This window comes from Trichomycterus rosablanca, chromosome 19 (genome assembly GCF_030014385.1).
Source record: "Trichomycterus rosablanca isolate fTriRos1 chromosome 19, fTriRos1.hap1, whole genome shotgun sequence".
Lineage (NCBI taxonomy): Eukaryota > Metazoa > Chordata > Actinopteri > Siluriformes > Trichomycteridae > Trichomycterus > Trichomycterus rosablanca.
Genome location: NC_086006.1, coordinates 21,074,083 through 21,087,976, shown reverse-complemented (window position 1 = coordinate 21,087,976; position 13,894 = coordinate 21,074,083). Strand labels below are relative to the sequence as shown.

The window sequence follows — 13,894 nt, the reverse complement described above, 5'->3', positions numbered from 1 at the left end:
ATTATTAAAACTGTTCAGTGGGGAAATATAAAAATATCTATACAAATGAACAATGGCAAAAATATTTATAGTATTTTCGAAGTAACGCAAACCATCACTTACTACATGTCATTTCCGTGTTTACAATATGTAGGAACGTCACGAGTTCCCTCTTTGGGTGCGTTCATGAAGGACACGCTGCGTGAAATAAGCGCAGACTAAGTCACCTTCCAAGAAAATTAACAAATCATTACTTACGGAAAATGTATATGTACATGATTTGTAGATCAATTATACGCTATGAATTTAGCTTGAATGAATACATACGGAAACATTTGTTGCTTGGCAGGAATACAGACTAGTTGTCGACTAGTTAACTGCAGTTGTCCATTGAGGCAGTTGTAGCCTAGCGGCTAGGGTAGTAGATTAGTGATAAGAAGGTTGCTGGTTCAAGCCCCACCACTGCCAGGTTGTCACTGTTGGGCTCCTAAGCAAGGCCCTCAACCCTCAATTGTTCAAATTGTATTCAGTCATAATTGTAACTCGCCTTGGAGAAAAGCATCTGCTAAATGCTACAAATTACTATTGAGATTCGAACTCTGATCTCAGTAGTAGTGGGCTGCTTTTTCTGGATAAAAGCGTCTGCTAAATGCTAAAAATGTAAATATAACACAATCAAATTCATGCGTTCATTCACACTTAGGGGCAATTTAGAGCAGCTGGAGAAAAGTCTTGAATACGGTGACTGGAGACTAGGATCAAACCCAATTTTCTTAGGATCCATGTTATTTAATCCATGACTTATTTATTGTTTCTCCACCTAGGTTATTTTTTTTTTTAACTTTGTCTTATTATTAGGAACGTCCTCAGGAATAAAACATAACTAATTTATGAAGTAATAGACATATACAGTTTATTAGAGTACTTTTATAATATACATTTATAATATGCATGGTTGCAGTGGGTCCAGTTCCACCAGTGAAACACTGGGTGCCAATCCGCCACAAGGCTTTGGCCACCTGACATAACTCATGCCCTGTTGTCCAATAACACAGCTGAGATTTGAACCCAGACCCAAGGTCTTTTGGATTAATGTATAAGAAAATGTATATAGCTTTAGAGATTATTCACATCTTTACAAATGCTGACCTGGCCTAATGCACAAAATAGCTAGTCATTGACCCACCAGTTGGCATTTGCTATTACATAGCACCTGAGAACCCTCACTAGACACAAAATTGACCTGGTTTTTGTCAAAATTGACATGCAGGATTTGGCAACTTGTCTAAACACCGGTCCCAAGTACATTTTTTTCATTCAAAAATGTAGTGTAGACTTCATGTGTAATTTGCATTGCAAAACAAAACTCACTTCAATAGCTCATATTCTTACTTTATTATTCATTTTTTTGCACACAAAACTTTAACTGTGTATGTTACATCTGGATTTTATTCCAGGTCCTCTGTGTTGATTCCTCCAGATGAAAGATTGTATAGCCTGTGGTTCTCTGCTGCAATTTCCTCTGTAGAGTTGACACTTCTGTGTTCCAGAGAAGTGCGATGTGCGATGATTAACGATGTGTAAACTCGTTGGCCTTGTTTTTTTACTGGCATTTGATTTAGTGCTTTCCACTGGTTATGTACAGCTAAGTTTGGTGAGATGGATCTTAACGTTCCCACCTATAAAGGGTAGTAAAAACACAATAGGAAACCTTTCTAAATTGTTGTTTTAATTATGAAAACTCCTAATTAAATGTTCAGAAAAACAACAAAATATTTAAATTGTGTGCATTTTTCTTACATCTGCTCGGTCAGGTCCAAAAAGCTAACGATGTGGATAGATCTGCATCCATTCATCCTACAAAGCCTCCTCTATGGTGAGATGCATTATAGGGTCCCACCTATTAGGAGGGAAAAAGGTAAAACATACAAACAAACCACTGATCTTTTATAAAAGGATCTTATCTGTCAAGCCTGGATTGGTGTCCTGTCCAGAGTATTCCTGTCTTGCATCAGGGTTTCCTGGTGAAACAGGACCTGCCGAGACCCTGACCAGAAAAAAAACAGTTGATGAAAATGCAGTAATTTAGTGTCCAGACTACAGATATGCCTAGAGGAATCAGAAATGATGATAATTTGTCTTTTCTGGCAACATGAAGGTGACAACCAAGTACAGACACAATAAAAGCATACATTCATCATTCGCTACAACAGAAACTGATACTCATATTATAGGCTGTTTTTGAAAGTGAACACCATATGCTTTACCCAAAAAGAATAAAACATATTTTGTTTAATCAAATCGCATCTAACAAACTAATAAACTCACCAGTGCTGTTGTTGACTTGCTCAAAACGTCATGGCCCGGGTTTAATAAGGGCCCTTCCGAATCCACTCATGCTGCAAAGCCTCCTTTGCAGTGAGACGCATCTTCGGGTCCCAACTAAAGAGAGCAATAGACACAAAATATAAACACATAGATGTTAACCTGCACTGCACTACACACTCATATTAAACTGCTTGGTGCTCACATACGTCAGGCAACGTTTAATAAAGTCTACGAACAGCCCATCATTTCTACGGAACATGTTGGCCAGATTTCGGGAGCCAGGAACTCTTGGTCTGCCACTAAGGTCTGTTCTCCTGATGGGTCGTCCCATAGAGTCTGTGTCAAAATACATGAAATATTTAAAGAATGTATTTATATATATTATATATATTTACAAATTCACAATATGTTTTTCAGGAAGAGCTTACCAAAGAACAATTCCGTTCTTGAAGAGTTGTAGTCAGCTGGAGGATTTCCGAGAACCTAATGTATTTCAAAATAACATAAGCGCTTGAAAGCTTTTATTTGTAGAAGTACTGGATATCTAATTATGCTTATAAATAATGTTTTATACCTCCATTATGCAGGCCATTTGGTCCCCCTCATCCTCTCCATAAAAGAGAGGCTGGCCAGTGTACAACTCGAACAAGATGCAAGCGAGACTCCACATGTCAATAGCAGTCGTGCAGCGCTTGCGCACAATCACTTCTGGGGCGCAGTAGGTTCGAGTCCCGACACATGGGACCTCTGCAGAGAAAGAGATAAAAGATGTAAAACATGGGTAGACTGAATAATAAAAGAAAATGTTTTAAAGTTTTTTCTTACCTTGCAGATGTTCGAAGCAGCTTAATCCAAAATCAATTACTTTGATGCCATTTCGTTTTTTTGGCTCCAGTACGATGTTCTCCTTAACAGTGAAAACATGATCATTTGAAGATAAGAGCCTCTTACATTACAAAAGAACTCCAACATTAAGCTTGTGCCAGTTTAATGATACCCTTCCCTTATGACTGATGTACTCACAGGTTTAAGATCAGAGTGGATGATCTTCTCTTGTTCCAAAATATTCATGCACTTAAGCAGTTCTTTAGCAATTTTGTGAACCTGAGCTAAGCCGAAACCCTTAAAGTTATTCTTCTTCATGAAGTCATACAGGTTAGGCCTGAGGGAACAGACAGTGGCACGTTCAAGCTTGTGTGCTATCTACGTTTACAGATAGAAAGTTTTTAGTCCAAGGATTATTCACACATGCGAACACACTCACCCCAGAAGCTCAAAGACGATGCAGAGCTGGTTACGGAATTGAAAGTATTCCTTCATTTGGATGATGTTGTGGCAGTTGTCTTTGTCCTTCTTTCTCAAGAAATTCAGTATCTTCAGTTCAGTCGTGATAGAACTAAAAGGTTTAAAAGTTATTCCAACCACAGCAAAGTTAAGAAAGTGTTATTAGTATTACTGTCATGAACATTATTCAGTAACATTATTCAAAGTGAATAAGATTTAAATTTAGCGCATTCATAGCTATTATTAGGACTATTTTGTTCGATCTGATTATTAAGTAAACAACATCATAAAATATATGCGCTATAGGGTCTAATATGGTCACCTGTCAAAGCGAAGGACTTTAACAGCAACCATCTCCTTGGTCTTGTGATCTAGACACTTATAAACCTGTCCATAAGTGCCTCCTCCAATCACTTCTAGCACCTCATAGCGGTACGTGATATGATCATGAATAGCCTGCAAACACAACAACCAATGTAATAGTAGTGAATGTCTAAAAATCTTGATTGATTAAATTGTAAAAATAATTATCAAACCATTCATTGCATTCTGCTTGGTTCCATACAGCTTGGATTTAGGGTTAAACGTAAGGTTAAAATTGATTAAATTGACTTGGATTAGATTCAATTCTTTCAACTAAATGATTATTTAATTATGATTTTAAAACTGAAAATCAGTGGACGAAAACCACCATGCAACAGACTGAAATAGAAGCATGTTATGCTTTCACTGTATTCACTGTAGGAATAAAGCAGATTATTACAGTACTTTTATCATTTGTAACCACTTTACAAAAGTTAAACCACTTTACACAAATAAAAAAAATACATGATACAAACATAAGGCTTGTGCTGGATTTGAATGTCGTTTAGCTGGTCCTTCTTGCTGATGTTGGGCAAAACTGTAGGGGCTTGGTGGTTGGCCTTAGCACAGTGAGTTGCCCCTGGTTTTAATTTCAACGGTGGCAGCATGTCTGGACATTTGCAATACTTCTATACAATAAAAACAATGGAAAAGTTTCATTTAATCTGTTATTTTGCTTCAGCACTATTCAATCTATTTTAGCTGACTCTATAGTAGCTGACTGCAGTTGTTGATATTCTTTTATTTATTATTACATCATTACTGTCATTTTTCATACTATAGCATTTAATGCATTCATTAGACAGTGCACTATGTTTGGAACCAGCTGGTGTTTAATGGTTAAGGGAATATCCTGCCAGTTACTTTAGTGATGCATATATTAGTGGGCTGTACCATCAAGGTGGGCTTACCTGCTGCTGGCAGGGATGATGTACAGGCTTGATTTGCACTGCGTTGAGCAGCCGGGGTGCATTAAATTTCACATCCTGTGAAGGCAAAAAACATAATTAATGCCTTTTTAAAAAAAAATCTGTAATTTGTTACTTAAAATGTGTTGCAACTGCTCTGGGCCAGACAGTGTATTCTCTGTACAACAGTTTGGAAGGATCCAAGAAAATACCACTGAGGATCTCACCTGCTGCTTTTGGGGCTGATGTGTAGGCTTGTTATGCTCTTTGTTGATGCATTTCCCACCCTGTAAAAGCAAAGAATTTAAAGCAAGCACTAAAACATCTTATTTGTGTTACAAATATATTTTTGATAATATTCAATGCTCACTGGTTACTGGTTTATGTAGTTTTAATCACAGGTAAATATGTCAGAATAGTTTCCTAGCAAATACCATACAAGCTATTAACTCCACTCTAAATACAGCAATAAATATGCAATTTTAAAGAAACAAGAAATGTGGTAGGAACATAAGTATAACATAAAACATTTACCACTCCATCTATACATTTGCATAAAGTGGTTATGGACAAAACCTAATCACAGATTACCAATGTATACATAAGTGGGTTATACTACAGGGGAGGGCTTACCTGCTGCTGATGGATCCGATGTGCAGGCTTAATTTGTGAAATGTTAAGCGGTGGGAGGGCAACACACTTTAAATTCTGTCAAGGCAAAGAAACATGTATGAGTCCTTGCACACTTTTACTGTCATAAACTATTAATGAGACAAATTAATAAGTCATTATTGTTTGCAGCTGCTGCCTTTTTTGTATTCTTACATATAGCCCAAACTCACTGTTTAAGCGACAAGGAGGTGATTCTCCATTCCACCCTCCCTTTCCTTCCCAAGCTGTGTCTGTTAAGTGCCCAACCAGGCCTATCTGATATGAATGCTGCGGGTGGTGCATTATTTTGTTATTGGATATCTTTACTTTGCCTAAAGATTGGCATTACCACTAAAGAGGAGTCTCACCTGCTGCAGGACTTTGTTAACTCCAGGGTTAGCATACCTCCCACCCTGTGGAGACAAAATAAATATTAATTTGTCACACATAGAGTCACAGTACAGTAGCATATAAATGAGCTGGTGCCAAAATATTGATTATCTTATATAGGCATATACATTTTAAATTCTGCTCATTAATGTTATGCACTTATTATCATTTTGATGATTTGACGAATGCTTGCTTATTATAAGCGCGCTTTATATTAGAAATGCTTGCGTCGACTCCAAAGGTAGCCTAATTCATGGAAAACTACAGAGTCGATTCCAATATTTGATTCATTTTGGCCATATGTTTTAGACCACAAACGTTGAATCGAAGAGTCGACTCTTTGACATCTTGTCCAAGAGCCTGTGTTCTTTTCGTATACTGCGGATCTACTGTATATTGTAGTCCACAAAATAACTCCCTATACCTTTCACTAGCTTAAAAACCTAGCGAACAAATATATTCAGAACATGTCTGGTTACTTTATATTAAGCTAAACCTTGAATTCATTAAAACACGCTGTTAAAAACTATTTTAAATCGTAAATTACAACAGATCTAACAGATAAGCATTTACTTACCTTTTTATCTATTGTGGGAAACATTGCTACAAGTACTCAAATCCGTTTCCACACTGTTATTCTAATCTAACAATCTGCACTGTTGTGAACTCCGAGTAAAGCTGTGAGTGAAAATGAACTACAGTATTACAAACGTTCTGTGAGCAGTCCCACGCTGTGATGAGTTTACTTATGACGTCACAGTAGCGCACCACTTGCCCTTATCAATAAACGAGCTACTAGTTACCAAAGCATAACGTCTGCACTGTGTTTTCATTGTATTCACTGTAGAAATAAAGCTGATTATTACAACACTTTTATTGTAACAAGTTTACTGGGATTTAAAAAAATACATGATACAAATACAATGCTTGTGCTGGATTTGTATCATAGCCATAGCCTAGTGGTTAAGGTACTGGACTAGTAATCAGAAGGTTAATGGTTCAAGCCCCACCGCTGCCAGGTTGGGCCCTTGAGCGAAGATTGCTCAAACTGTATACTGTAACAGTACTGTAAATTGCTTTGGATAAAGGGGTCTGCTAAATGTTGAAAATTTAAACGCTGTTTAGCTGGTCCTTCTTGCTGATGTTGGGCAAAAGTGTAGAGGCTTGGTGGTTGGCCTTAACACAGTAGGTTGCCCCTGGTTTTGATTTCAATGGTGGCAGCATGTCTGGACGTTTGCAATACTTCAACAAAAACTATGGAACCAAGCATAACGTTTGCAAAACCTTACAATGCTGTAGACTCAAGAAATAAAACAGCAGATTAATATTTTTGTTTACAAAAGCCACACATGTATTAAAGATGAAATATTATTGTAAAGTGGGCGACACGGTGGTCCTGGGTTTGATCCGGGTCCTTTCTGTATGGAGTTTGCATGTACTCCCCGTGTCTGCATGGGTTTCCTCCAGGAGCTCCGGTTTCCTCCCACAGACCAAAGATATCCCAGTGAGGTGAATTGGCGATACAAAATTGTCTATGACTGTGCTTGATATTAAACTTGTGAACTGATAAATCTTGTGTAACGAGTAACTACCTGTTCTGTCATGAATGTAACCAAATTGTGTAAAACATGACGTTAAAATCCTAAAAAATAAATAAATATTATTGTTAAGTAGGAATAAATGTTATTAATACAGGTTTTAAATAAAGGCTGTGTTGAGCATTTAAGTTGTATGCAAAAGTTAGCACCCACTAGTACAATTACATGATTTTCAAATAAGTTATCTACAGGGACCAAGTTTTAATATACAGTAACATTTTTGCCTGCAAATGTTAAAGCACATTTCTATTAATTTGCTAAATGTAACATATTAAAGCCCCATGTAACATATAAACCCTGTGTGTGGCACAATAAACTTTTGAAAAACAAAATTTATAAAGCAAACAGTAATTATGCATTAAGATGTGCAGAAGATGCACCCATATACAGATGTGTTTATATACTTATACTTTAAAAAATCAGCAAAACAGCTGCTCGGGTAGTGCAGCGGTCTGTTGAGCAAGCCATCTAGTAAGAGTCTCAGTCCCACAGGGGCCACAAAGCTTGTTGGGCACTGTACAGACACGGAGGAAGGGAAGGCTGTGTTAAAAAAAATTCTTGCCACTGCAAAAGTAAGTCATATTGTTTGGTTTCAGGTGCCAGGGCACATGCTGAAGGAATACAGAGAGGCAGACATGATTCTTTAGATGTGTTAAGTTTTCTGTAAAAATCCAACACTGGTGGGTGAAAAGATTAGACGGCCCCCTCTGCCAATGAGGGTGATAAGCAACAACAGGCCGATTTTCGCTTTGTGTTGATTCATTTTCTGAAGCAGTGTTTAAGTTTTTTTTTTTTTTTTTTTTTAGTTTGAATCTCAGATAAGCTATCATATGGCCTGGGGCCTACACACAGACACAGTTGACTGTGTCTGTTGGAATGGATGGCTGAAATGATTCCTCATTACTGCTGTATTATTCCTGTTTACTGGTACTTAGGCACTGCTATAATCTTTGTTTGTGGCTTGTGACTTAATAAATAGTAGACAAAAACTAGATACACTGAGATGGATATTTTATTTGAACACAGTAAAGCACAACATAGTAGGAGAGAGTGTAAGGCATTTTAACTTTTTATCAGCAAGGTTCACTTTATTACTGGGACGGCATGCTGGCTCAGTGGGTAGCACTGTCGCCTCACAGCAAGAAGTTCCTGGGTTCGATCCCCAGGTGAGGCGGTCAGGGTCCTTGCTGTGTGGACTTTGTATGTTCTCCCTGTGTCTGTGTGGGTTTCCTCCGGGTGCTCCGGTTTCCTCCCACAGTGAATTGGAGATACTAAATTGTCCATGACTGTGTTCGATATAACCTTGTGATGAATCTTGTGTAATGAGTGACTACCGTTTCTGTCATGAATGTAACCAAAGTGTAAAACATGACGTTTAAATCCTAATAAACAAACTTTACTACAGTGTCACAGCGCACCCTAGTGTGTATACGTTGTAACTGCTTGTTCATAGTGCAACGTGCAACAGGTAAAGTATAGGAGTTTTACAATGAAAACTACCAGTAAATGTGGGATCACGGGTTTAAAAACATTTTGTACCATAAGGAAAAGTGCAGTGGAAATTTGGCATGTTTAGAAGGCTTCTAGGCCAAGGAGAACTATGTAGAGCTTTCGGCATTACCTTCTGTTACCGTGGTAACAATGTAAACACATTGATAGCAGAAACGGTAATGAACGACATCTCTAAAACGATTGAACAGAAGAGCAAGACGTTATATATACTTTACATAATATTTATTTAAGTTTTTATTACATATTTATTTAATACAGTTTAATATTAGTTAAGTGGGGTTTGTTAACTAGGTAGCCAACGAACTCTGAAGCTAGACTGGCTAGTTTGTGGGTTGTGCTAGTTTTGCTACGATAATCTGAACAGTTAATTAGCTGACTGGTAATTAAATCAAGTTCTACAGAGATGTCAGATTATGATGAAAATGATGTCGACGAAGAGTCGGAAGCAGAAGAGCAGACAGAATATGATCATGAGGAAAAGACAGATAATGAACTGAATCAGGTAAGTTTTATTAACCATGTTGATGGTAGAGTCTAATTTAATATTTATTCATTTATTTATTTATTAAGATTACATTCATGACCGAAACGGTAGTTACTCGTTACACAAGATTCATCAGTTCACAAGTTTAATGTAAAACAGTCATGGTCTTTGGGAGGAAACCGGAGCACCCGCAGGAAATCCATGCAGACATGTGGAGAACATGCAAACTCTACACAGAAAGGACCCGGACCGTCCCACCTGGGGATAGAACCCAGGACCGTCTTGCTGTGAGGCGACAGTGCTACCCACCGAGCCACCGTGCCGCCCTCATTTAATAATAATAATTATAATTACAACAAAAACAAGATTCATTTATTTATCTACACTTACCGGTTTATCCTGGTCAGTGTCACGTTGGTGACTGTGCCAACCTGAAGATCTGGGCTCAAAAGTGGGTATATGTGCGTAACACCTGAAGTGTGTTCTAGACCCGCTATGTATATCTGGATGAAATGGTTACTGAAGATAAATAAATGAAAATAAAGAAAAGAATAAGGAATACATGTTGAATAGTATCAAAAAATATTTCTCCCAAAAATGATTACATCCAAAATGTTAGTATGTAAAATGGCAGCTCTAATCAGGTCTATAAATAAGTATGTAATGGCCTTCAAGGGGTTGGCTTTATGTCCAGGGTGTATTTTAGCCTCATATCTTTCTATAAAAGTGTGGAATCCCTTTAGTTTTTCCACCCCTGGGCATGTCTTTCTAGGTGCAGGCCATAGATAGCAGAGCTGTCATTTGAATTGTGATCTTGAGATCTCAGCAATGGTGAGATTATAGACTATAGAGTAAATGTAAGTTGCTGTGTGTATTTTGCTGACCCAGTATATTTTCTCATAAATAAAAAGCAAAGTATTTTAATAAAGTTAATAAAGACTACCATGACATTTACGTCCCTTCCTAATATGTTAACTTAGACTTTAGCTGTATATGTTTACACTATAACTTTACTCTGTTTTCAGATTGAGCCCTGTTCACTAACGAAGGACATGATAGCACAAGGTCTGTCTTTATTGTGCCGCACAGGTAATGGACTTTCTCACGCGTTTGTCAGGCTGGACCTAAAAAACAGGTAATTTTTGGAGACTAAGCAGAACCAAACTGAATGATAAATATCACATGAAGTGGCTATTTGTTGTGTAATTTGTTTTCATCATTGCTTAACCAGGCGTCTGACAGACATTCTCTTACTGAGCTCCTTTGTACATCTGCGTTTTCTGGATATCTCCTCCAATCATTTGACGGACCTCTCTCCACTGGCTGCTTTAACCCAGCTGCTTTGGCTAAAGGGAGATGCTAATCAGATTCAGGGGTTTAAAGGTCAGCAGCTGGGTCAGCTACCTTATCTGCAATGGCTCAGTCTAGTATCCAATCGCCTGACCGACATGAAGGGTCTTGATGGACCTGCGCTGGAAAACCTTAATCTTATTGGTTAGTGATTCACATTAATCTGCACTGTGGCACTGTAGTAAACTGTACCTTCACATAATGTTTTAGAAGAATGTTATTTCCAGATGTCGTTCTTCTCTTGAAATATGCTTAATTAGTAAAACTTTGCTGTACTATTCTGAAACTGATATTTGATTGAATAAACACCAAACAATGAGTTTGTCAATGCCATGCCACCTTAAGATTTAGCATTTCCAAACTTGCATTTTACATTGAACTATGCTGGATTTACATGGAAATAATAATCATATTAAATAATTGTGTGCAAATGTAATGTAATGCTCTTTCTTAGGTAATGTCATTCAGACAGTGTCCGGCCTTGAACATCACAAGTTGACCAACCTGGTTTCTCTTGAGCTAAGAGGAAACAATTTGGAAACTACAGATGGTATTTACCTCCCCAACTTGCGCCGGCTTTATCTGGTAAGTTCAATAAATTCACTAACAATATAATTTTATATAAGTTAACTATTATTGTTCTGCAATAATCTAAACTTTGTCTAGGCCCAAAACAAGATAAATCGACTGGAAGGTCTGGAGAAACTGGAGCGTTTAACCACCCTTCACCTCAGAGACAACCAGTTGGAGACACTTGATGGAATCTGCCACAGTATGAAATCTCTGCAGTATCTTAATTTAAGGTACATAGCAGATACTGCACCTCATTGCACACCCATAAAGAAAAAATGTGATTGGTTAATTGGAAACAACAAGATTGGCAGTAAAATTGGGGGAAAATGCATAAACATAATATTATTACCACAAAAACAAAATTTAACAACAAAAAGTAATATTAAGTATCAATTTATTTGATTCACCTAAAATAATCTAGCAAAGACTTAACTTGTAAGTTCTGCTAACTCTTTTCTTTCTTTTCCCCTAAAGGGGCAACTTGGTATCTTCCCAGCAGGCATTGCAGAGCCTGATGAGCGTTGCACAGACACTGCGGGTCCTGGTGCTAGCAGAGAATCCTCTCTCAGAGAAGGATGATTACCGGCTTAGTGTTCTCTCACGTCTACCACTTCTTGATAGACTAGATAAGGATTCAGTCTCTTCTGAGGAACGAGCTGAGGCTCAGGTAAAAATCTTGGTATACATATTTTTACTACAGTATTAGCTAAATATGGAATGAATAGTGATACACTATATGGCTAAAAGTATTTGGACACCTGACCTGAGCTTGTTTGACATGTCGTTGCTTTTGTATGGCTGGACACTGATGTTGGTCAATTGGTGTTCATTCCAAAGCTGCTTTGTTTATAGGGGCACAGTCATGCTGGAACAGGAAAGGGCCTTCCCTAAACTGATGCTGCAAAATTGGAAGCATATAATTGATTCATTACACCTGTTAGCAGTTGTTGCAGATAAAACACATGAATTAAAAATGAGATTGGGGTGTCCCAATACTTGTCCATATAGTTTATTTGCACTGAAGGATTAAGGTCATTTGAGAATGGTTTATGGTGTATTTGTTTATTGTAACTGTGGTGATAACATGATTTTAAATTTATGAAATAAATATGAATAATTGTATAAAGTAATTGTCATTTATCTGCACTTCTAGGAATTTCGAGATTCCACAGGACAAGAGGATTATTAAATGTGACCAGAAGAACAAAAGAAATAGCATACCTATGCTCCATAGTGCACAACCAAAGTTCAATGTATATTTTAGAAACAGTACTCTGTACTTACCTTACATTTTTGTTTTACTCATTTGGACATATCCAGTGTTTAATAATTTGATTATAATGTTTGTTTTCTTACAATAGTGTCTTTTTGAAAACACTGTTGAATATTAAAAAAATATTAAACAAACATTAAACATTCATTGCCAACTTCAGTTCCTTAAATGTAATGCCCTGTGTGTAATTTTTTTTTACATTATATGGCCCAAAGCATGTGGAAATCTTCCTAATCAGGTGAGATCAGGTGTTTGAGCCACACCCATTGTTCCCCAATATAATGCTTTTTTCATGATTGTGCACAAAGTAAGGTCCATAAAGACATGGTATGATGAATTTCACTTGGAGTAACTCCAGTGCCCTGCACATAGCTCAACTTCAACCCCATTTAACACTTATGGAGTGAATTGAAGTGTTGATTGTGTGCCAGGCCTTTTTGAGTGTGTGTTTGACTAATAGTTTCTCCAAAAGGCTCTATGTACATTAAAAAGTACACAAAGCATACTTTTAAAGGTTTTCCTTCAAAACATGATTAAGGAATTTGTTTTCTTTCTGGTTTTCTCCATCTTCGAAAACATGCAGAAGGCAGATTGGTTATTTTATTGTCTATTGCCCTTTAGTTGTAACTAAATGAGTAAATGTGTGCATGTATGTTGGCTTTCAATAGTTTGTCAAACTGGTGCATTCCTGTCATAGTGACCTTGACCATGATTAAGCAGTAAGTTATTAAGCTATTAAAGAGGGCCCTGAATGTGGGCCCTGAAAAATACTGGGAGCTTTTTGATTCTTGAGTCGACAGCACCACCGTTTCATAGTGTTACTGAGTACATTTTAAAAATTTCACCTAGATTTATAATACTTCTTAATTTTTTTGGAACATTCATTTTAACTGTGCCTTTTTGCTTCATTAGTAACTTTTTAATAAAGGGTTTAATGATACAATAATGAGAGTTCTCTTATGCTATTTGATCTTTCTCTTTTTTATTTCATCATACGAAGCATTGGCTGTATTTGATCTGATGTGGAAATCACACTCTCATTCCCCCTAAGTAAGAATGAGAGAGCAAAATTCACCTCTTCCTTGTTGACTCATGCTGTGTCCTCATTCTGGTTTCTTTGAAAGAGACAGGTTGATGTGACTAATGAAATCCGACTATGTAGTCAATGGAAATGTAATACTGGAGTGAACACACATGGGTG

The 13,894-nt window shown here is 37.2% G+C and overlaps 2 protein-coding genes across 3 annotated transcripts; one reads left to right on the top strand and one right to left on the bottom strand.

The window, feature by feature from the left end:
• Positions 1 to 1,362: 1,362 nt before the first annotated feature.
• On the bottom strand, positions 1,363 to 4,562 carry LOC134333902 (dual specificity tyrosine-phosphorylation-regulated kinase 4-like). The gene is made up of 11 exons (XM_063016067.1): positions 4,431 to 4,562; positions 3,914 to 4,047; positions 3,572 to 3,703; positions 3,331 to 3,469; positions 3,133 to 3,214; positions 2,882 to 3,054; positions 2,736 to 2,790; positions 2,514 to 2,643; positions 2,308 to 2,421; positions 1,780 to 2,026; positions 1,363 to 1,658 (listed from the first exon to the last, which is right to left on the bottom strand). The coding sequence occupies exons 1-9, from the start codon at positions 4,560 to 4,562 to the stop codon at positions 2,349 to 2,351; spliced, it is 1,050 nt and encodes a 349-aa protein (XP_062872137.1). The 3' UTR covers positions 1,363 to 1,658; positions 1,780 to 2,026; positions 2,308 to 2,348.
• Positions 4,563 to 8,948: 4,386 nt separating this feature from the next.
• On the top strand, positions 8,949 to 13,194 carry lrrc23 (leucine rich repeat containing 23). 2 transcript variants are annotated; one of them, XM_063015595.1, is made up of 8 exons: positions 8,949 to 8,969; positions 9,415 to 9,515; positions 10,523 to 10,632; positions 10,729 to 10,991; positions 11,302 to 11,432; positions 11,514 to 11,650; positions 11,895 to 12,087; positions 12,574 to 13,194. In XM_063015595.1, the coding sequence occupies exons 2-8, from the start codon at positions 9,417 to 9,419 to the stop codon at positions 12,607 to 12,609; spliced, it is 969 nt and encodes a 322-aa protein (XP_062871665.1). In that variant the 5' UTR covers positions 8,949 to 8,969; positions 9,415 to 9,416; the 3' UTR covers positions 12,610 to 13,194. The 2 variants fall into 2 exon arrangements, with proteins under 2 accessions (XP_062871665.1, XP_062871666.1); XM_063015596.1 differs by lacking the exon at positions 8,949 to 8,969 and adding an exon at positions 9,159 to 9,168.
• The last annotated feature ends 700 nt before the right edge of the window (positions 13,195 to 13,894 follow it).